Source organism: Balaenoptera borealis, assembly GCF_965194805.1.
Source record: "Balaenoptera borealis genome assembly, chromosome: X".
Lineage (NCBI taxonomy): Eukaryota > Metazoa > Chordata > Mammalia > Artiodactyla > Balaenopteridae > Balaenoptera > Balaenoptera borealis.
The window spans coordinates 11,110,334-11,134,163 of NC_138881.1; the positions used below are offsets into that span (position 1 = coordinate 11,110,334).

At 40.1% G+C, this 23,830-nt stretch overlaps 1 protein-coding gene across 6 annotated transcripts in view; it reads left to right on the forward strand.

Annotated features, from left to right (window-relative positions):
• Positions 1 to 23,830, forward strand: part of OFD1 (OFD1 centriole and centriolar satellite protein) — a 63,034-nt gene that overhangs the window by 10,007 nt on the left and 29,197 nt on the right. For 5 of the 6 annotated variants that reach the window (XM_082375507.1, XM_082375509.1, XM_082375505.1 and 2 more), the window contains 8 exons: positions 4,782 to 4,889; positions 6,748 to 6,884; positions 7,213 to 7,386; positions 9,828 to 9,934; positions 11,568 to 11,687; positions 13,379 to 13,452; positions 14,751 to 14,842; positions 15,880 to 16,069. In XM_082375507.1, coding sequence (XP_082231633.1) covers positions 4,782 to 4,889; positions 6,748 to 6,884; positions 7,213 to 7,386; positions 9,828 to 9,934; positions 11,568 to 11,687; positions 13,379 to 13,452; positions 14,751 to 14,842; positions 15,880 to 16,069 — 1,002 coding nt within the window. The remainder of the gene's footprint in view (positions 1 to 4,781; positions 4,890 to 6,747; positions 6,885 to 7,212; positions 7,387 to 9,827; positions 9,935 to 11,567; positions 11,688 to 13,378; positions 13,453 to 14,750; positions 14,843 to 15,879; positions 16,070 to 23,830) is intronic. The other variant, XM_082375508.1, reaches the window with a different exon arrangement.

Sequence of the window (23,830 nt, forward strand, 5' to 3'; positions counted from 1 at the left end):
ATGAAATGATTTAAAAATTGGTGGCTCTCCATTAAGACATTGAGACCATCAGAAAACATGTAAGAAGATGTTTTGTACCTAACTGTTGTGTATTCCCTGACAGAGGTCTTTGGTTTTATCTTACTGTGTCTATACTTTGAGGGTGCTGATCTGCTGAATGGTTACAGTACTTTTCCCCTAGATTCCACTCACACATCCTTCCCACCCCTCATTTTTCCTTTCAAAGATAATGATACCCAGAAAATAGCTGGCCAAAGAATTTGGACACTGGCTCTTTTCTTTCTGGAAGTTAAAATCCTTGCCTGTGATTGGCAAAAGAATAGATAGATAGATAGATAGATAGATAGATAGATAGATAGATAGATAGATAGATAGATAGATAGATCGATCAGTGGGACAGAATAGAGAGCCCAGAAATAGGTCTACACAAACATAGTCAACTAGCCTTTAACACAGGCAATTCAATGGAGGAAATATAGTCTTTTCAGCAAGTGGTGCTGGAACAGTTGGACATTCATATGCACAGATATGAACCTGGACACAGACCTTACACAAAAATTAACTGAAAATGAATCATATATCTAAATGTAAAACACAAAACTATAAAACTTCTGGAAGAAAACATAGAAAATCTTTGTGACCTGCTGTTTGGCGATGAGATATAATACCAAAAGCATGATACATGAAAGAAAAAATAGACCAGTTAGACTTTATTAAAATTTAAAAACGTCTGCTCTATGAAAGAGTGAAAAGGCAAATTACAGACTGGGAGAGGGTATTGGCGAAAGACATCCAGTAAAGGACTTGCATCAAAAATACACAAAGCACTCTGAAAACTCAACACTAAAGAGACAAGTCAGTTAAAAAATGGGCAAAGGATCTGAACAGATAGCTCTCCAAAGAAGATATATACAGTTGGCAAATAAGCATATGAAAAGATGCTGCACGTTATTTGTTAGAGACATGCAAATTAAAACAAAAATGAGATAACATGGCCAAAATCCAGAACACCTTCAGCACTAAATGCTGGTAAGGATGTGGAGCAATAGGAACTGTCCCTCATTGCTAGTGGGAATACAAAATGGTACAGCCACCTGGGGAGATAGTTTGGTGGTTTCTTTTTTTTTAATAAATTTATTTATTTTTGGCTGCATTGGGTCTTCGTTGCTGCGTGTGGGCTCTCTCTAGTTGTGGCGAGCAGGGGCCACTCTTCGTTGTGGTGCACTGGCTTCTCATTGTGGTGGCTTCTCTTGTTGTGGAGCATGGGCTGTAGGCGCCGTGCAGGCTTCAGCAGTTGCGGCACGCAGGCTCAGTAGTTGTGGCTCTCGGGCTTAGTTGCTCCGCGGCATGTGGGATCCTCCCAGACAAGGGCTCGAACCCATGTCCCCTGCGTTGGCGGGCGGATTCTTAACCACTTCGCCACCAGGGAAGCCCAGTTTGGTGGTTTCTTACAAAACTAAACATAGTCTTACCATACAATCCAAATTTACCCAAGTGACTTGAAAACTTAAGTCCACACAGACACCTGCACGTGAATGTTTGTAGCAACTTTATTCATAATTGCCAGAAATTGGGAACAACCAAGATGTTATTTGGTAGCTGAATGGATAAACAAGCTGTGGTACTTCCAGACAGGGAAATACTATTCAGCTAAGAGGAATGAGCTACCAAGCCATGCAAAGAGATAAATGAATCACAAATGTGTATTGTTAATGTAAGAAGCCTGTCTGAAAAGGCTACGTGCTATATGATTCCATATATGTGACATTCTGGAAAAGGCAAAGCTGTAGTGATAGTAAACACATCAGTGGTTGCTAGGGATTTGGAGGGAAGGGGTAGGAGGTTGAAGAGGTGAAGCACAGGATCTTTTTTAGGGTGGTGAAAGTATTCTTACGATACCTGTAATGGTATGATATAGACATTTGCCTAAAACCTGTAGAACTGTACAAAGAACAAGCCTTCATGTATGCAGATTTAGGAGGTCAGGTGATCTCAGGATGGAATGCGGACTGACAAAACAATCTAACTGTAGTAACCTCACTGCAGGGGGTGGGGAAAAATATGCTGAGCTATCTGACATTGGAAAGAATGACGACTAAGACGAAAGGCAGAAGGAACTGTACATAGGCTGTGTATTCAAGGTGAGAGTTATTTCTCATGGGAGTGCTGGCTAACAATTGTGAGACCATGATACACGTGTGCTGGAATTGAACAATTAAGTAAGTGGGTAGAAGATGGCGGGAGCCAGGTGTTCACTGCTGGAGCGGGAATTTACAGGTAAACAAGGGGAGGAGGCTAGGATGGTCCATGTGGTAACGGCTCAGGTGGAGACATTAGTGTGAACTCACGTTTAGCTTAATATAGAGACAGATGATACAGAGAGATATTTATAGGTATGTTTGTGTACACAGGTTAGTGTACATTCGTATTTCCTCGCTGTCTAGGCTGAGGGGCTGGAAGCAGTGACACCCCAGTTGCAGTGAGCACACCTCGAGCCCAGTTTGCAGTACTAAGATTCGGTTTCTAATACCATTCCATAATAATAGGAACCAGGGCTCCTTGGAGCAGCGGTTGATTCCAGGAGTGGAGCAGAGACTGTACAAGATGAGCCTGGAGCCCCTTTCAGTGCAGAACCTAAGGAAGTGCTTAAGACAAAAACCCACGATGAAAGTGCTCCCAGAGGCCAAAGCTGGAACAATTGGAGCAACAAAATAAAAGAGCGGGTTTTATCAGTGAGTTGTAGAATTACACATGAATTATAATTACCAAGGTATGAAACAGGAGTCCATACTGATATAAATAAATGACTGGATAGAGGTGGAGACTAGACGTATCCTTCTTGGGTGGGAGTGTGGAGGGGAGAGAGGGGAAGTGGAACTATTTAGGGGCCTGCGGAAAGCACTGCAGAACTGGAAAAAGGCACCAGCGTTAGAAATGCTGCGGTGGAAGGGCACACCGCCAAAGATGACCTCCTGCAGGATCTTGAAGATTTCTGCCAAACATTGACCTTTGTCCATAGAGGGAGCCAAGATCTGGCCTCAGCATGACAGCAGGAAGGGATGAGGTGAGAACAGGCTGATAGGAAAGGGTCAGAAGAAGAGGGTGGATGAGACAGAAGAGTTGCAAGGCAATGAGTATGAAAGAACAGAGTTTATATCTGCAGTAGGGGAAGTAAAAGAGAGTATATTGTATGATATCACTTATATGTGGACTCTAAAATATGACACAAATGAACCTATGTATGAAACAGACTCACAGACATAGGGAACAGACTTGTGGTTACCACGGGGGAGAGGGGATGGGAGAGGGATGGAGTGGGAGGCTGGGGTGAGCAGATGTGAGCTATTATATATGGAGTGGATAAACAACAAGGCCCTACTGTACAGCACAGGGAACTATATTCAGTATCCTATGATAAACCATAAAGGAAAAGAAAATTTAAAAAAGTGTATATATGTATAACTGAATCACTTTGCTGTACAGCAGAAATTAACACAACATTGTCAATCAACTATACTTTGATTTAAGAAAACAGTATATTGTAGCATCTTCAGTGGAAAAGGAAAATAAGCCCTTAACTTGGCTGATGCAGAAGTCCATTCATCTGTTCCAAGAAAGTGAAAACTTCTAAAATTTATACTCATGACTTAAAAAAAAAAAAAAAATTTCAGCGAATTTCCTGGCGGTCCAGTGGTTAGGACTTTGTGCTTCCACTCCCAGGGGCCTGGGTTTGATCCCTGGTCGGGGAACTAAGATCTCACAAGCTGCACGGCGTGGTCAAAAAGAAAAAAATTTTTTGAACTATTCAGAAGGGTATGAAGTGAAAGAAGAGTAGGAATTTCTGTTCATATTCTCTAATTTCACTTTCTGCTGATAACTAGAACGAAGAGTGTCTTGTTTATCCTACCAGAATTTAGTTGACAGGTGTCAAAGTCTATATGTAATTAAAACATATACTCATACATGGGATCATATCATAGATACTGTTGTGCAATTTGCTTTATCCACCAATATATCTTTCTCTAGCTGTGTACTTGGACTAATTATTTTTTAGAATGTATTTAATTAACCCCCTGTTGATGGAGATTTTATTGTTTCATCGCTTGGTTTTTGCCATTAGAAGCATGCGGCGTGCGGTGCTACACCCTTTTGGGAAAGTATAGCTGTGTAAATTCAGAGAGGTGGAATGACTAGGTGAAAGGGCACTTGCATTTTGAATATCCATAAACACGGACAAATTTCCCTCCCAAGTGAAAGAGCACGCCTGCTTCCCCGCTCCCTTGCTGACACTTAGGGTGCTAAGATTAAAACTTTGGTAATACGCTTATTGGGAAAATACAATCTTTCTGTTGTAGTATTAATTTGCATTTATTTATAATTTTGTTCATGTTTATTCAACATTTTTTTCTGTGAACTTTGTCCATGTCTTGCCCTGTTTTTCTGTTTTCGTACTGATTTGTAAAAACTCTTTGATGTTTATGAAAATTAGTTCTGTCTCTGTATTATGCCAAGTAGCTGTTTCCAGTGTATCATTTGTCTTTTGACTTTGCTATTTCACGCCACATATAAGCTCTTAATTTGCATGTTTGATGAATATTTCTCCTTATTGCTTGTAGGTTTCTGTATCATGCTTGGAAGTGCCTTTCCTCAGAAATTATTCTTAAAAGATACATGATGTAAAAAAGATAATGTTATAAAACCAAGATTGCATAAACAGTGATTGAGCAACAGTTGAATGAAAGAAAGTTGTGAAACGAAACTATACACGTTGTGTCTTTTAGGTTTTCTTATGCAGTTTCTGAAAGAATTGGCAGAATATCATCAGGCTAAAGAGAGTTGCAGTATGGGAACTCAGACAACTTCAACATTTCCCGTCAAAGACTCCCTTGGTAATTATGGTCTTCCATAATTTCACTTCTTCCGTTTTCTCTTTTGAATGAAGGAGATGGCCTGATGTACCGTATTATGTATTTGTTGCTTGACTGGGAGGGATGCAGGCTGCTGGCGGCAGGGGCGCTCATTTTTTCCGGGATCACTGCTGGGAGGGACCAGGAACTGCTCTCCAGGGCTGCTCCTCCCTTCATGACCGCCAAGGCCACGCTTTCCAAATCTTGTGGGGATCCAAAGGCTCACTTCCTTGTCTGTTGGGTTGAACCCCTCTTGACTGGGAGGTTCTTCCCTGTGTCTCATCTAACTTTATAGCCACTAAACTGAGAAGATCTTAGATTACTTGCATTGCAGAGAACTAGAGAAGTCAGTGGGCCATCCCTTCATTTTATAAGTTGAGAAAACTGAGGTCACCAGAGGAAGAGCAACTTGGCAATGCCAAGTCTGGGTCAGAACTGATAATAGAGTCCAAGTTTTCTGGTCCGTGATCCAGAGCTTTTCTGCTGTGCAGGCTTTCTGTAATACCATCCTGCCCTTGAGTTGTGTGCTCAGGAGAGAAGGGAAACAGCTGGCTAATAGGATATGGTTAATCGATTTCTTGGCCCTTCCTTACTCTTAAACTGCACTAGTGCCTTTAACTTGTAAAAAGATAAGTTCATAACTTGTAAAGACAGTACTGTATGACTACGCCTTTCATTTATTTAGGTGTAGGTTTTATTCCATTAGAAACATAGAACATGCTTATTCTACAGCAGTTCTGTTCAATAATATGAGCCACATGTGTAATAAAAATTTTCTAGTAGCCAAAGTAGAAAAGGTAAGAAGAAACAGGTGAAATTTGTTTTGGTAACATATTTTATATAACTTAGTATGTCTAAAATATTATTCCAACATGAAATCAATATGAAAAATATTAATGAGATATTTTACGGTTATTTTTTTGTACTCAGTCCTTGGTATCTGGTGTGTCTTTTACACTTAGAGTACATCTCATTTTGAACTGGTCACATTCCAAGTACTCAGTATGGCTAAATGCGGCTAGTGGCCTGCATTGGACAGTCCAGAGCATTTGGAAAATCCAGAAAAGTAGATGGAAAGTTTTGTCGACCCAGAGACATTCCTGCCAATATTTTAATTTGCTTCTGCCAGCCTTTTCTTCCTATGCCTGCTTTTTGGTGGTATTGGTGTTACACATGATTGAGATTGTACGCGAGGGCCAGGTTTGCAGTGTGCTGTGTGGTTGGTTTCAAATCCACAGTTGGTTTGAGGGCTGCAGGTCTGCTGGGAAGAGTGCCAGAATGCGAGGCAATTATAGACCTGGCTTTAGCCCCACTGATGCCAGTATAGAGTTGCTTAGCCGTCTGAACGTCACTTCAACCGTATGGGTGTCTGTTTCCTCTTCTGTGGAGAGGAGGAGTTGAAACACATGATCTTTGATTCATCTTAAGGTCAGTGTTTTGAAAGTGAGTCAGCTTTAACCAAAGTCCAATGAAGAGCTCTCTCCCATGGCATTTAGACACTGGAAAGAGATGCCAGTGTTTTCTGACTTGAACTGTACTTTTTGTTTTCTTTTCCCCTGACATTTTATGATGAGGATTCTCAGACATTCAGAAAAGTTGGCACAGTTTTGCAGCACACACGCGTACACCTCACGTCTGCCATGAAATTTGCGTTACGCTTGCTTGACCACTTACCTGTCCGTCCATTAAGCTCTCTCACGTTTCTGATGCATTACCAAGTAAATTGCAGACATCCTTGCACTTTCCCTTAAGTGCACTCTTTGTGTTTGAACAGAGCTCTGGCCTCTTGCTCACCTGCCCACGTTTCTCTAACCTCCTTTCCTGTGTTGTTTTTTGATAGCTGAGAAGCTTCAGCTTATTGACGATGAGTTTGCAGGTGCTTACCCTCAGCATCCAAAGTTAGAATCTTTAGAAATCAAGTTAAACGAATATAAGAGAGAAATTGAACAGCAGCTACGGGCAGAAATGAGTCAAAAGGTAAGATTTATCTTGTTATTACCAAGAGTGATGTTTTCGCTTGTCTTTTAATGTCTTCGTCTTAGGTATGTGGGGAAATAACTAGAATCTTTACTAATGAATGTGATACTATACTGCTGTGCATGTTATTTCTCTTTCCAGATGATGTCATTTCTTTATGACTTTTGAATGCACCCTATAAGTACAGTGAATGAGACGAAACATAAAGACAAATTAAGACTAAATATATTTAGGCAGCACTAATGTTAAACCCGACAGTGAAGAGAGAATGTTACTGTTTCTTTAGTGTAGTTATTGGCATTTACAATTATTTGTCATCAATTGGCAGCTGAAGTATTTTAAAGATACTGAAATAGCGAAAATTAAAACGGAAGAGAAAAGAAAGTGTGAGAAGGAATTAGCTGAGTTGCGGAACGAATTTGAGAGAGCTTGTCAAGCAAAATCTGAAGCCCTGATTTCTCGGGAAAAGATGACCCTTAAGAGAATTCAAAAGCACCAGGAGGTAATATTCTAAAATCATTTACCCGGTGGCTATTTCTGGGCCGTTTCCCAAGTAGGGACTGGGGTCAAGAGCGCACGTAGAAGCATGGGGCTTGGAAAGGATGTGCAGACACCCTTCCTCTGAGATGGCTGGAGGGAAAGGACCAGGGATGGGACCATCCATGCTGGGAGTGGGAGAAACTCGTACCAAAGAAGCGGCAGATTTGAGGCTTCGGTAGCAGCCGGGGGAGAGGATCCGAGGTGTGGAAGGGCCGCTTGCAGGAAAGGAAGAGCAGCCCTGGGAAGCAGACGGGGCTGCCTGAGCTACGTTGAGGGCCCAGCTGAGGTGGGCAGCCTGGAATGGCAGTAGACCAAATCCAGTGCTTGCAATGGCTCTGGTGCAGCTCTCGGGACGATGTGTAGTGTCGGTGAGGGCGGAAGGATAGAGGTGCTCGGGGAGAGGAGCTTGAGAGCGCCGAATTTCTTTGGCTTTGGAAACGCAGCCCATTTCGTGGAAGACATTGGGGTTGGGTGGGGTGGGGAAGGCAGCCCAGGAGGAGGCTAATATAGGGCAGCAGGGAGGGTGACGTGGCCGTCTGGAAGACATCGCGAAGCAGGTCTGGGGATTCCCATGGGTGGAAGAAGAAGGATGGGCCAGGAGGACAGAGTTGCAGGTGGAGGTTTCAGATCAAGACTGGAAACAAAGCACAGCGTGCTGCCATGGGGGCAGAGGTGAGGTCCCCGGAGTGGAGGCGTCCAGGGCTGCCAGGGTCATCCATGTGGCCGTTTGATCTTGTCCCACAGGAAGGTGGCTGGACGGGAGGTGGAGAGGTCGCCAAGTGGCGGGAGGGCGTGTCGGGAGGGATTGTTGGATCCATTGCTTTGGGAAAAAGAGGTTCCTTTGCCAAGGGCATGTCTTAGACCAGGCTGGATCTGAGGCCTTGTTTCCTATGGACAGCGGGAGCTTCTATCAGGAAGTTCTGTTAAAAGTAGAAGGCTTCCTCCCAGCGTCCACCCTTGCTTAGAGCTTCACAATAAGACCCAGTTATTTCATGGTAATTGTACCCCCTCTACAAGTGTTATATAGCAGTTCTGGGAATCGGGCTCACTTAGCTATAAAATAAATGTTGGAGGCACAGGTGTTTGAGAAGCTAGGATTATGTTTATGCTAACAGCATCATCTTCAAGATAGGTGACTGACTAAGAAAGAGAAAGACAAATAGCATATGATATCACTTACATGAGGAATCTAAAATATGGCACAAATGAACCTATCTATGAAACAGAAACAAAATCAGGGACATAGAGCATAGATTGGTGGTCCCCGAGGGGGGGGGGATGGAGTGGGAGTTTGGGATTAGCAGGTGCAAACTATTACAGAATTGGTAAACAATGGTCCTACTGTAGAGCACAGGGAACTGTATTCAATATCCCTGTGATAAACCATAATGGAAAAGAATATGAAAAAGAATATGTATTTGTATAACTGAGTCACTTTGCTGTACAGCAGAAATTAACACAGCATTGTAAATCAACTATACGTCAATGAAATTAAAAGATAGATGACTGACTAGATGAGATCAACCAGTTAACAGACTCGAACCCTCGTTTAGTCACCTGATTCTCTGAGGGGCACTAGCGAAGGTAGCCATCCTTGTGAAGAGCACCGTGCCTTGATTGCACCACCTGGAATGCCCCTCCCCTTCTCTGCCTGATACAACCGTCCAGTCCTTCAAACTCCAGCCGGAGTGTCACGTCCTCGTGACGCCTTTCCTGACCCCCACTGATGGAGTCCTTTGGGCTTTGTTCGTGCTGTCGAGTCTTGATGTACTTTGGTTGTGAAATCATCACAATATAGTGTGACTGTTGGTTTGTCTCTCTTTCCCTGACTAAACTGTGAGTTTTTTTAAAGGTGGGGACTGTCCTATATCTGTCCATCATTGTGTATCCAGCTCCCAGTGTGCCCTTGGACATGTGACAGGTGTTCAGGAAACCCTTGCTCAGGGAACACATACATGGAAGTGTGGCCATTCATTCGGGACATCAGGCGAGCTTGCTGACTGAGCCAGAATGACCTCTGAATTGAAACTTTGAGACAGCGATGGAAATATGGGGATTCTTTTAAGTTTTATTGCTGAATGCACATTTTGTTTCATTTTTTCTTGCTGAAGAACTTAGCGAAATTTTGTAAGTGTCTGAGAGGTTAATTCAGTAATAAAATAACGAGACAAGGGATGTTAGGAATATAGGGTAATGTGGCTTAACAGTCCTTGGGGGAGGAGGGAGTAAATTTTTGTGGAAGAAAAGGCAAAACATATACCTCACATTGGAACCTCTTGAGAGTGAAATTGTTCCTCTAAGTGTCCGTACTTTGCTTTCTGGAATTTAGGAAGCAGGGTATTAGTTCAAATCCCTTTTGTTTTCTTTAGCTCGCTTGCTAAAAATTAATACTTTCCTCTACAGAATGAAACAAAAGAAATTTATACTCAAAGGCAGCTTCTGCTAAAAGATATAGATTTGCTGAGAGACAGAGAAGCTGATCTGAAGCAAAGAATTGAAGCTTTTGAATTGTAAGTAATGTGTATTCATTTTGGACATTCAGAATGAATGAGATGCAAAAGAACTACTAAAAATGTCTACATAGTCTAATATTAGCTGCAAAGTAGAGTTCTTGGTTGTAAAGGTGATAGCACCTAACTTCAAAAGGCACAAGTTAAGAGAAACAGGGACGATGGTTTCACTTTTGAAATATTAGACACTGGGATGAAAGCAGAAGGAGACACCGTCGTCAGGCTTCAGTGAGACGGGACAAATGATTTGCAGAAGCGAATAATGCTTTAAAAGATCATACGTTTCGCATTTATGTTCAGCCATTCAGATCTCAGTTTCATGTGCGTGTAGTAACTGAATTCCAGAGAGCCAGACCTGCCACACTGACCTGCTCTCCTGGCAAAAAAGGGAAACACAGTGGCCCTGAGTTGACTTGTACTGGGTGAAAGTATTTCTTGTGATGTGTGTGTGTTGCTTTTTCCAAGTGCTCACCAGCGTTTCATTCTTCACTTCTTACCTGGGATTCATAGCAAGCTCAGCAGTTTTATAGTTTATGGAATAAGCCTTCTTTCCCATTTGGTATGTGCCATTAATTGGCACTCACAGATACTCCAGGAACTTTCTTTCATTAAAGGATTTGTCTTCATCTTCACTGATGTTGTTTTCTCATTTATGTAGGCTCGGTTCGTTTGATTTCTTCTCTCTGCCAACCTTACTCTCTTTTTGGCAATACCAAAGAGGTAAATTGATCATAAGAGAGAAAAGGAACACAGTTTGGGTATAGATGGTTCATGATTATGTAATCACTTATTTACCGCCTCTTCCCCTCTTCCTCCTCCTCCCTTCTAAGCATAGTATGTAAGCTAAATAAACGTACTGGTTTACTGCTCCTTTGTGTACAGATGAACCAGCAGAGGGAGCTAAGACACAGAGCTTTTATCCTTTGCTTGGGATAGTCTGGGTTCCCTAGCACTTCTCATTATGGCTTGATCTAAGTCCCTGTGAACCCAGTTCCCAGGCTCTGGAATTGATTTTGTGCTTGATTTAAGGCCTCACCAGGAAGACCATGCCTTTCTTCGGTGTTGGGACTTTCTGATTGATCCATCGATCTTTTGCTCTCTTTTCAGTATTTACTTTTCCGTATTGAATTAGTAGACTATGAAATGCCAGAACGAATCTTCTGTCTTTAATAGCTATGGGCTAGTCAATTAAATCTCAGTTAGAAACAATATTATAGAAGAAACAAGCACTTAAGTGCACTAGCTGAAGTTTGGTTTGTAGCTTTGTAACTAAAAACATCATTCTTTCACCCCTGAATTGATTATGGCTACTTAGCACTTATGACCTTTTTTTTTTTTTTTTAAGTGTGAACCATCTCCTGTGAGAAACCACTTTGGTTTTGGCACTTTCCCACTCCCGCCAGCCAGGTGCCACCGTAGAGCTCCGTTTGCTAGTTCAGATCCATCATCACTAGGTCAGCCCATAAAAGAGGTGGGAGGCCTCTGGCTCTTTGCATCTACTCCCCACAGCGTGACGGTCACGTAACAGTTTGAGTCTGTGGAGCCAAAAACACACGGTATCTTCTCCGCCTAAATTCTTCACTTCAAGTATTACAGTTTTCTGATTTGCCGTATCTGTTTTTGCTAATTTCAGGGCCCAGAGGCTACAAGAAGAAGAAAACAAAAGCATGACTGACGGGCTTAGGAGGCGGGAGCTGAATATAAAGAGTATTGAGGAGGCCTATGACCTAAAGCTCAAGAACGAACTCCTAAAGTAATTGTTTGGCGTCTTTAACAAAAAGTATCATGTTTGAATTAAGTTGATGGAAACACAGCAACACTAATGAAGTAGATAAGACTAATATTTTATGGCAAAATCCAGTATTTAAAAAAAATGTGTTTTCATTGACCAGTCAAGCCTTTCCCATGAGTATTTGAGTTAAGATGGTTTTAAAAAGATACAGTACAAAAAAAAAAAAAAAAAAAAGATACAGTACAGAGAATGGCATCCTCTGTTCACTCTTGTCTCTCCTCTAGTATTTATTGAGGGCCTGTGATTTGCTTGAATTTCTTAGGGTACCTTGTAACTTGCTGAAAAGCTATAAAATGGGAATTATAGTCACTTTTATCTTTTCCTCTACCCCACTCATACTGCCATTAAGATGGGGATGTCTAATGATTTATGAATTATTCTGCTTATTGGTTATAGTATTTGTCGATCTGTATTCCTTCAAGATTCTGCAAATGCCAGAATCAAAAGAAAGAAACTAGAATTAACTATATAAAGCAAAAAATGATATAGGAAAAGGAAAATACGGACAACTCTGATACTATGGCTTTCCTCTAGTCTGGGTTTTGCTGTGTTCTGGTGAATAGTATCTTAGTGCAGAGCCATTAAGCCCATATACGGTAACTTTTCTCTCCAGTGCTCAGTGTAACGTCTGGCACAAAATAAGTGTTCAGTTAATTGTTTATTGAGTCAGTGAATTCATAGCAGAGAGATGACTCAACTCAGCAGCTCTGGGTATTTCTTAATCATCGGCCTCTCTTTACTACTTTGTCCATAATTTGGCATTGATAGCCCATTACTTAGTACCTTCAAAGGGTTTTTGAGGTTATTCTTTAAAATAATTCTAATAAAAAATATAGCAGTTTTCCGTGTATCAGTTTTGACATGATACAGACTTCATCCACATATTTTATGTCCGCTCCTCTAAAATACAGCAGTAAGCTCTGAAGAATCTGTAGTTGTTAAACTTCTAGGAATAAATGAATAAAAGTGTGTATGTTAGCTTGACATAGCCATGGAGTAGGGAACTGTTAGGTATTGATGTCTTTGTCTGGCCGTGGGTGTCCTCATTATGACTTTGGCAATTGTTGGGGTTTGGAGGATATTCACCACAGGAGTGCTTCTTTCCTTTCTCTCATCTCTGAACCAGAAAGTCAGCTGGTAATAGCTGGTGGAGATAGTAGAATTCCATGAAAACGTGCCTTTTGGTATCGCCAATCCGTATATAATTCTGTTGGCAGTGGCTCTCAGTACTGTGCTCAGTTCCTGAGGGGAAAAGTTCTTATCCTGCTTGGGGGTAGGGAGGCAGGATAGGTGGATTGGAAGTGACTGACTTGTTATCCTTTGGGATTTAGAGTCTGTTGTGTACAGTGTAAAAGTAACTAAATTTACTTCCTTGGGTCAGCAGACACCAACTGAGAAACAGTGCCGTCTGTAACCTCGATAACACAACCCTGTATTTTGTGCTTGAGTTTACAGGATTGCAGCAGGATTTTACTGGACCTTTTATAGCCAGGATTCGAATCCCTGGCCTTAGTACTGAGTGACCTTGAAGTTCATGCGTTGTCCTGTTCAGTGCCCTTTGGTGCCCTGGTGCCATAGATAAGCTCAGGCACTGATAGCAGTCTGTCTAGGGAGGTGACCAGGAACTCATTTTCCATCCTTCTGATTCTCAGGTATCAACTTGAACTGAAGGAGGACTGCGTCGCTAGAACTAATAGATTGATTGAAGATAAGAGGAAGAATAAAGGTGACCCTTGGGGGGAAAAAAGCTGTACTTCTCAGTTTCGATGCAGGTTATCAGCTTCCTAAGTTGGGTCTGTTCTGTAATCCAGAAAGTATGTACCTTCCACTTCATTGTTAGTATAAACTGACACATTTTTTGTCCTTTTAATTTTACAAAATGAAAAAAAAATCACCATCTTTCACTATGTTTTTGCAAACCTTCATGTTTAACCTTTTGTATATTCTCAAAGATCAGTAATTTATCGGTAGAATTTTATTCAACTTTATTTCAATATATTTTGATGAATAAATCTGTGATGGCAGGAAGGCGGCAGCAGCTTATTGCCATCGGTTAATATTACTCTAAGCCACGAGAGATTTCACTTTTTACTTAGGGAAAATTTTAACTTCTCTGTCCTCTGTGACCTGGTTTCTTATTTCTCTTCTAATATATATTTATGCTTCATGATATTTAAACTTGACATATAACCTCCTAAACTCTTATATGTATTACCCCAAGACTAGGAAAGTTGGGTAGTTTTTCGATCTTTCAGACATTTTACATTTCAGTATATTTTTAGGAACCAACCTGTGACAAGGACTTTTGGTGGGCATTTCAAATGGATTCTTGGGCGTGAACCAGGGCTGGGTACTTGATACCCATCAGAAGGTCACCCAGTGTGTGTGGCTGCTCCTTTGCAACTATCTTGCTGAGACTAATACCTCTTGAGGAATTAGTACCGTCCTGTAGTCAGCATGTGATTTTTCTGATGATATATCTATAGAGACTTGTGTTAGATGAAGTGAAAATGACAAAATAATAACTACAAATAGCTCCAGTCTTACAGAGCAGTCTTTGTCTTTAAGGAAGTTCAGAGCCATCGGCATAAGGGCCCCGCACTCTGTGCAGATGGTGTAACTCTGGTGACTTGTGTAGCAGGAGGTTCACCACGTGTATGACCATTACAACCGACTTCCCATCACCTATTGAGTAATGGGGCTTACTTACTTGCTCGCTGACTTTTTTTTTTGACCCAAATATCTGCTATTTTACATTTGTGTGTGTGTGTGTGTGTGTGTGTGTGTGTGTTTTAGTGTGCCACACAGCTTGCGGGATCTTAGTTTCCCGACCAAGGATCAAACCCGCACCCTCGGCAGTAAAAACGCCGAGTCCTAACCTCTGGGCTGCCAGGGAATTCCCTCTGCTATTTTAGATGATGAAATAATGGTCATTAGGTCACATAGTGGCTATAAGTGATTAAATGATTTTTGTGCTCACTGGGAAAACTTTATGATGTTTAGTTGGTTGGCTCTGTCTTTCAGAAAAAGCTATACATTTCCAAGAGGAGATTGCGACTCTTAATTTTAAAAAGGAAGAACTGGATCGTTCTGTAAATCGTGTGAAAGAACTTGAGGTAATTGTTAAGCCTATTGGTTTTTTTTGAAATAGTTGTGAGACAACACAGGAAATTTTAGCTTCAGTCATACATAATTTATCTCGAGTTATCCTCTTGGTATGTTTGGACTGTTTATTATATGACTCAGAGGGTGACGGCTGAACTTAATTCAGTAGTTCCTTATTTCAATCTTAGTCTCCTAGAGAAGCATAGAAAGAGCATGTCCTTTGGGGCCCAGAGTCGTCCTTGAATCCTTTGTGTCTCCCTCACTGCTTGTGTGCCTCTGGGCAAGATCTGTGACCTCAGATCCCTTCTCCGTAAACTCTGGGATATTGCCCACATCCCATGGTTGTTGAGGGACTTCAGTGAGCTGGTTTACTGCGCCTGGCCCATAGCAGGTGGCTGGTGTATACTAGTATCTACTCAGCCTCTTCTCCCTTTCCCTCAGCAGCAGGTGAAAATTCTTATCACTACATCAGGATCTCACAGATTAAAGCAAAATGAGAGGCATTTTTCACATGATACTGTTACTTTTTTACTGTCCATTTGTGTGCTTGCTATCCAAAGGACAGGACTGGACCTTCAGGAACTTAAAATACGTTCTGTATATAAAATTTATTTTTGCAACTGTGATGACTTGTTTGAGAACTTTATAGGCTCGTGTCTCCAAACATGAGATATATTAGACTAAGAAAAGGAAAGCACCTCACAGCATGTTATTGGTATCTATCTTACCTTTTCATATTAAAAAATAGACACATTATTAACTCTGTGATGGCTTTTGGGTCCTTAGTTGCATCTGGAAAATGGGGTGATAATCCGAGGGGCTTGCTTTGTAGGACAGGGTTCTGCGTAAATCGAGTTGGATGAGCTTGCGCCATCCCCAGCTCCAGGGCAGAAGTCGTAGTTAGGGTTGTCTAGTCGAAGAGAACCACACTTCAGTCAAGCGACCGTAATTAAATTATGCTGCCCAGCTGAGAGCAGCCTGCCAGCATTGACCTCTGCAGTCCTGTAAAGTCACTGTTCAAATACAAGTTTTCCTTTTCCAATTCCAGCTTCAGTTGGAGTCTGTCAAAGCTCAGTGTTTGGCATTAACAAAGCAAAACCACATGCTGAGCAAGAAGGTTAAAGAGATGAGCAACTATTCACTACTGAAAGAAGGGAAGCTGGAGCTTGAGGCGCAAAATAAACTACTTAAACAACAACTGGAAGACATGAAAAGTGAAAACTGGAATCTCCTAAACCGTAAGTCTTTTTTTTTTTTTTTCTGATTTGCCTGTTTTTGTAATTCATGTTAGGTTCATATTAGGAAACTGCTCTAAGGGAGGCTACAATTGGGAAGATTTTATAAAGTTAAGATTCTCAGATTGAAATTCCTTTCTTTTTGCTTGCTATTCCATAATTCGTAGTGTAAGAAGAAACATTTTTTTTAATTTAATTTTTATTTTATGTTAGAGTATAGTTGATATACAATGTTGTGTTAGTTTCAGGTATACAGCAAAGGGATTCAGTTGTACATATACACATATCCATTCTTTTTCAGATTTTTTTCCCATATAGGTTATTACACATCATTGAGTAGAGTTCCCTATGCCAAACAGTGTGTCCTTGTTGATTATCTATTTTATATATGGTAGTGTGCATATGTTAATCCCAAACTCCTAATTTTATCCCTCCCCCCACCTTTCCCCTTTCATAAGTTTGTTTTCAAACTCTGTGAGTCTGTTTCTGTTTTGTAAATTATTTCATTTGTATCATTTTTTTTAGATTCCGCATATAAGTGACATCATAAGATATTTGTCTTTTTCTGTCTGACTTATTTTACTTAGTTATGATCTTCCCTAGTTGCATCCATGTTGCTGCAAATGGCATTATATTGTTGTTTTTTATGGCTGAGTAATATTCCATTGTATATATGTAACACATCTTCTTTATCCATTCCTCTGTTGATGGACATTTCAGTCGCTTCCATGTCCTGGCTATTGTAAATAGTGCTGCAGTGAACATTGAGGTGCATATATCTTTTCGAACTATGGTTTTCTCTGGATATATGCCCAGGAGTGTGGTTGCTAGATCATATGGTAGTTCTATTTTTAGTTTTTTAAGGAACGTCCACACTCTTCTCCATAGTGGTTGAACCAATTTACATTCCCACCAACAGTGTAGGAGGGTTCCCTTTTCTCCACACACTCTCCAGCATTTATTGTTTATAGACAGTGTTTTTAAAGGAATTTTTTTTTAACTTATTTATTTTATTTTTGGCTGAGTTGGGTCTTTGTTGCTCCACGTGGGCTTTCTGTAGTTGCAGAGAGTGGGGGCTACTCTTCGTTGTGGTGCACAGGCTTCTCATTGCAGTGGCTTCTCTTGTTGCGGATCATGGCCTCTAGGTGTGCGGGCTTCAGTGGTTGTGGCTTGCAGGTTCTAGAGCACAGGCTCAGTAGTTGTGGCGCATGGGGGCTTAGTTGCTCCGCAGCATGTGGGATCTTCCCGGACCAGGGCTCGAACCCGTGTCCCCTGCATTGGCAGGCGGATTCTTAACCACCGTGCTACCAGGGAAGCCCTGTTTATAGACATTTTGATGATGGCCATTCTGACTGGTGTGAGGTGATATCTCATTGTAGTTTTGATTTGCATTTCTCTAAAAACTAGCAAAGTTGAGCATCTTTTCATGTGCCTGTTGGCCATCTGTATGTCTTTGGAGAAGTGTCTATTTAAATATTCTGCCCATTTTTTGATTGGGTTGTTTGAGCTGCATGAGCTGTTTGTATATTTTGGAGATTAATCCCTTGTCGGTTGCTTCATTGGCAAATGTCTTCTCCCATTCTGTGGGTTGTCTTATCATTTTGTTTATGGTTTCCTTTGCTGTGCAAAAGCTTTTAAGTTTAATTAGGTCCCATTTGTTTTTTTAATTTTTAAAATTTTCATTACTGTAGGAGGTGGATCTAAAAAGATACTACTGCAATTTATGTCAGAGTGTTCTGCCTATGTTTTTCTCTAAGAGTTTTATAGTATCTGGCCTTACATTTAGGTCTTTAATCCATTTTGAGTTTATTTTTGTGTATGGTGTTAGAGAATGTTCTAATCTCATTCATTTACATGTAACTGTCCGCTTTTCCCAGCACCACTTGGTAAAGAGACTGTCTTTTCTCCATTGTATATTCTTGCTCCTTTGTTGTAGATTAATTGACCATAGGGGCGTGGGTTTATTTCTGGGCTTTCCTGTTCATTGAACTATATTTCTGTTTTTGTGCCAGTACCATACTGTTTTGATTATTGTAGTTTTGTAGTATAGTCTGAAGTCAGGGAGTCTGAGTGCTCCAGTTCCGTTTTTCTTTTTCTTTTTTTTTTTTTAATTTTTAAATTTAATTAATTTATTTATTTGGCTGCATTGGGTCTTCGTTGCAGTGAGCGGGCTTTCTCTAGTTGTGGTGAGTGGGGGCTACTCTTTGTTGTGGTGCGTAGGCGTCTCATCGCGGTGGCTTCTCTTGTTGCGGAGCACAGACTTTAGGCACGGAGGCTTCAGTAGTTGTGGCTCGTGGGCTCTAGAGCGCAGGCTCAGTAGTTGTGGCACATGGGCTTAGTTGCACCGTGGCATGTGGGATTTTCCTGGAGCAGGGCTCGAACCTGTGTCCCCTGCATTGGCAGGTGGATTATTAACCACTGTGCCACCAGGGAAGTCCCTCCAGTTGCGTTTTTCTTTCTCATGCTTGCTTTGGCTTTTCAGGGTCTTTTATGTTTCCGTACAAATTAAAATTTTTTTTCTTCTAGTCGTGTGAAAAATGCCACTGGTGATTTGTTAGGGATTGCATTGAATCTGTACATTTCCTTGGGTAGTATAGTCATTTTGACAATATTGATTCTTCCAATCCAAAAACATGGTATATCTTTCCATCTGTTTGTGTCATCTTGTTTCTTTTTATCAGCATCTTATAGTTTTCAGAGTACAGGTCTTTTGCCTCCTTAGGTAGGTTTATTCCTAGGTATTTTATTTTTTTGATGTAATGGTAAATGGGATTGTTTCCTTAATTTCTCTTTCTGATCTTTCATTGTTAGTGTATAGGGATGCAAGAGATTTCTGTGTATTAATTTTGTACCCTGCACCTTTACTGAATTCATGGATGAGCTCTAGTAAGTTTTCTGGTAGCATCTTAAGGATTTTCTACGTATAGTATCATGTCATCTGCAAACAGTGACAGTTTTACTTCTTTTCCAGTTTGGATTCCTTTTATATCTTTTTCTTCTCTGATAGTTTTGGAAGTCCTATCCACAGCAATGTTGTATAAAAGTGGTGAGAGTGCACATCCTTGTCTTGTTCCTGATCTAAGAGGTAACGCTTTCAGCTTTTCACTGTTGAGTATGATGTTAGCTGTGGGTTTGTCATAGATGGCCTTTATTATGTTGAGGTAGGTTCCCTCTGTACCCACTTTCTGTAGAGGTTTTATCATAAATGGGTGTTGAATTTTGTCAAAAGCTTTTTCTGCATCTATTGAGATGATCATATAGTGTTTGTTCGTCACTGATCGATTTGTGGATATTGAAAAATCCTTGCAACCCTGGGATAAATCCCATTTGATCATGGTGTATCGTCCTTTTAATGTATTGTTGGATTCAGTTTGCTAGTATTTTGTTGAGGATTTTCGCATCTATGCTCATCAGTGATACTGGCCTGTAATTTTCTTGTGGTATCTTTGTCTGGTTTTGGTATGAGGGTGATGGTGGCCTCATGGAATAAGTTTGCTAGTGTTCCTCCTCCTGCAGTTTTTTGGAATAGTTTCAGAATGATAGGTGTTAACTCTTCTCTAAATGTTTCATAGAATTTGCCTGTGAAGCCATCTAGTCCTGGATTTTGTTTGTTGATAGTTTTTGTGTGTGTGTGTCTTATTTTTTATTGAATTATAGTTGAATTACAATGTTGCATTAATTACTGCTGTACACCAAAGTGACTCAATTATAGATATATATACATTCTTTTTCATATTCCTTTCCATTATGGTTTATCACAGGATATTGAATATAGTTCCCTGTGCTATACAGTAGGATCTTGTTGTTTATCCATTCTATATATACCAGTTTGCATCTGCTAATCCCAAACTCCTGCTCCTATCCTCTCCCACCCCCCCCGCCACCCCCTTGGCAACCACCAGTCTATTCTCTATGTCCCTGATTTTGTTTCTCTTTCATAGATAGGTGTCATATTTTATTTTATTTTTTACTTGTTTCAAGTCACTTAACCTATTATTTTACTTTTTTAAAATTAATTTTTATTGGAGTATAGTTGCTTTACATGTCATATTTTAGATTGCACATGTAAGTGATATCATATGGTATTTGTTTTTCTCTTTCCGACTTACTTCACTTAGTATGATAATCTCTAGTTACATCTGTGCTGTTGCAAATGGCATTATTTCGTTCTTTTTCATGGCTGAGTAATATTCCATTGTATATATGTACCACATCATCTTTTATCCATTCATCTCTTGATGGATATTTAGATTGTTTCCATGTCTTGGCTATTGTGAATAGTGCTGCTATGAACATAAGGGTGCATGTAACTTTTTAAATTAGAGTTTTCTCCAGATATATGTCCAGGAGTGGGATTGCTGGATCATATGGTAATTCTATTTTTAGTTTTCTGAGAAACCTCCATACTGTTTTCCACAGTGGCTGCACCGACTTACATTCCCACCAGTGGCGTAGGAGGGTTCCCTTTTCTCCACATCCTCTCCAGCAATTTGTCATTTGTAGACTTTTTAATAATGGCCATTCTGACCACTGTGCGATGGTACCTCTTTGTACGATGTACCTTATTTGATTTGCATTTCTCTAATAGTTAGCCATATTGAGCATCTTTTCATGTGCCTATTGGCCCCCTGTATTTAGTTTTTGGAGAAATGTCTACTTCAGTCTTCTGCCAATTATTTGATTCCGTTGTTTGTTCTTTTGTCGTTGAGCTGTGTGAGCTATTTGTATATTTTGGAAATTAAGCCCTTGACAGTCGCATCATTTGCAAATATTTTCTCCCATTCTGTAGGTTATCTTTTCATTTCGTTTACAGTTTCCTTTGCTGTGCAGAAGCTTGTAAGTTTGATTAGGTCCCATTTGTTTATTTTTGCTTTTACTTCTATTGCCTTGGGAGACTGACCTAAGAAAACATTGGTACGATTTATGTCAGAATGTTTTGCCCCTGTTGTCTTCTAGACATTTTATGGTGTCATATCCTATGTTTAAGTCTTTAAGCCACTTTGAGTTTATTTTTGTGTATGGTGAGAGGTTGTGTTGTAACTTCATTGATTTACATGCGGCTGCCCAACTTTCCCAACACCACTTGCTGAAGAGTCTGTCTTTTTTCTGTTGTGTATTCTTGTCTCCTCTGTCGAAGATTAATCGACCATAGGTGTGTGGGTTTATTTTTGGGCTCTCTGTTCTGTTCCATTGATCCATATGTCTGTTTTTGTGCCGGTGCCATGCTGTCTTGATTACTGTAGCTTTGTAGTATTGTCTGAAGTTTGGGATGGTTATGCTGTTAGAAGTCTTTTAATCACAGTTTCAACTTCAATACTTGTGATTGGTCTGTTCTTATTTTCTATTTCTTCCTGGTTCAGTCTTGGAAGATTTCACCTTTCTAAGAATTTGTCCATTTCTTCTAGGTTGTCCATTTTATTGGTAGATAATTGCTTGTAGTAGTCTCTTATGATCCTTTGTATTTCTGTGGTGTCAGTTGTAACTTCTTTTTTGTTTCTAATTTTACTGATTTGAGCCCTCTCCCTTTTTTTCTTGATGAGTCTGGCTAAAAGTTTATCTATTTTCTTTATCTTTTTCAAAGAACCGTCCTTTAGTTTCATTGATCTTTTCTATTGTTTTCTTCATCTCTCTTTCATTTATTTCTGCTCTGACCTTTATGATTTCTTTCCTTCTACTACTTTGGGTTTTGTTTGTTCTTCTTTCTCTAGTGGCTTTAGGTGTAACCTTAGGTTGTTTGAGATTTTTCTTGTTTCTTGAGGTAAGATTGTATTCCTATAAACTTCCCTCTTAGAACTCCTGTTGTTGCATCTCATAGGTTTTGGATTGTCGTGTTTTCGTTTTCATTTGTCTCTAGGTATTTTTTGATTTCCTCTTTGATTTCTTCAGTGATCCATTGCTTGTTTAGTAACATATTGTTTAGCCTCCATGTGTTTGTGTTTTTTCGTTATTTTGTTGTAGTCGATTTTTAATCTCATAGCATTGTGGTAGGAGAAGATGCTTGATATGGTTTCACTTTTCTTAAATTTACCGAGGCTTGCTTTGTGACCAAGCATGTGGTCTATCCTGGAGATTGTTCCATGTGCACTTGAGAAAAATATGTACTCTGCTGCTTTCAGATGGAACGTTCTATAAATATCAATTAAATCCATCTGGTCTGATGTGTCACATAAGGCCTGTGTTTCCTTATTGATCTTCTGCCTGTATGATCCGTCCATTGATGAAAGTGGGGTGTTAAAGTCCCCCACTATTATTGTGTTACTGTCGATTTCTCCTTTTATGGCTGTTAGCATTTGCCTTATATACTGAGGTGCTCCTTTGTTGGGTGCATATACATTTACAATTGTTTTATCCTCCTCATGGCTTGATCCTTTGATCATTATGTAGTGTCCTTTTTTGTCTCTTGTAATAGTCTTTATTTTAAAGTCTATATTGTCTGATATGACAATTGCTACTCCAGCTTTCTTTTGATTTCCATTTGCATGGAATACATTTTACCATCCCCTCACTTTCAGTCTGTATGTGTCCCTAGATCTGAAGTGGGTTTCTTTTAGACAGCATATATACGGGTCTTGTGTTTGTATCCATTCAGCCGGTCTACCTTTTGGTTGGAGCATTCAATCCATTTACATTTAAGGTAGTTACTGATATGTACTTACTGACGTTTTGTTAATTGTTTTGGCTTTGTTTTTGAAGGTCTTTTTTCTTCCCTTCCTCTTTTGTTTTCTTGTTACTTGATGTCTGTCTTTAGTGTTGTGTTTGGATTGCTTTTTCTTTTTTGTGTGTGTATCTGTTGTACATTTTTGGTTTGTGGTTCCCATGAGGTTTTGATATAGCAGTCTGTATATGTACAAGATTGCTTTAAGTTGCTGGTCTGTTAATTTCCAGTGCATTTCCAATATCCTGCATTCGTACTCTCCTCTTCCCATGATGGCTGGTTTTGATATCATACTTGTGTGTGGGTGATTTCCTACCTTTGTTTTATGTTTGCCTTTACCGATGAGCTTTCCCATTCATAATTTTCTTGATTCTAGTTGTGGCCTTTTCTTTTCCGCCTAGAGAAGTTCCTTTAGGATTTGTTGTAAAGCTGGTTTGGTGATGCTGAATTCTCTTAGCTCTTGCTTGTCTGTAAAACTTTTGATTTCTCCATTGAATCTGAATGAGAGCCTTGCTGGGTAGAGTATTCTTGGTTGTAGGTTTTTCTCTTTTATCACTTTAAATATATCTTGCCATTCCCTTCTGGCCTGCAGAGTTTCTGCTGAAAAATCAGCTGGTAACCTTATGGGGATTCCCTTGTATGTTATTTGCTGCTTTTCTCTGTTGCTTTTAATATTTTCTCTTTGTCTTAATTTTTTGGTCACTTTGATTAATATGTGTCTCGGTGTGTTCCTCCTTGGGTTTATCCTGTATGGGACTCTCTGTGCCTCCTGGACTTGAGTGAGTGTTTCTTTTCCCATGTTAGGCAAGTTTTTGGCTGTTAGCTCTTCACATATTTTCTCAGCCCCTTTCTCTCTCTCTTCTCCTTCTGGGACCCCTTTAATGCCAATGTTGTGGATTTAATGTTGTCCTAGAAGTCTCTTAGACTGGCCTCATTTCTTTTCATTCTTCTTTCTTTCTTCTGTTCCTCAGCAGTGATTTCCACCAATTTGTTTTCCAGCTCACTTATTCGTTCTACTGCCTCATTTATTCTGCTATTGATTCCTTCTAGTGTATTTTTCATTTCAGTTATTGTATTGTTCATCTCTGTTCATTAAAGCTTCTAACTCT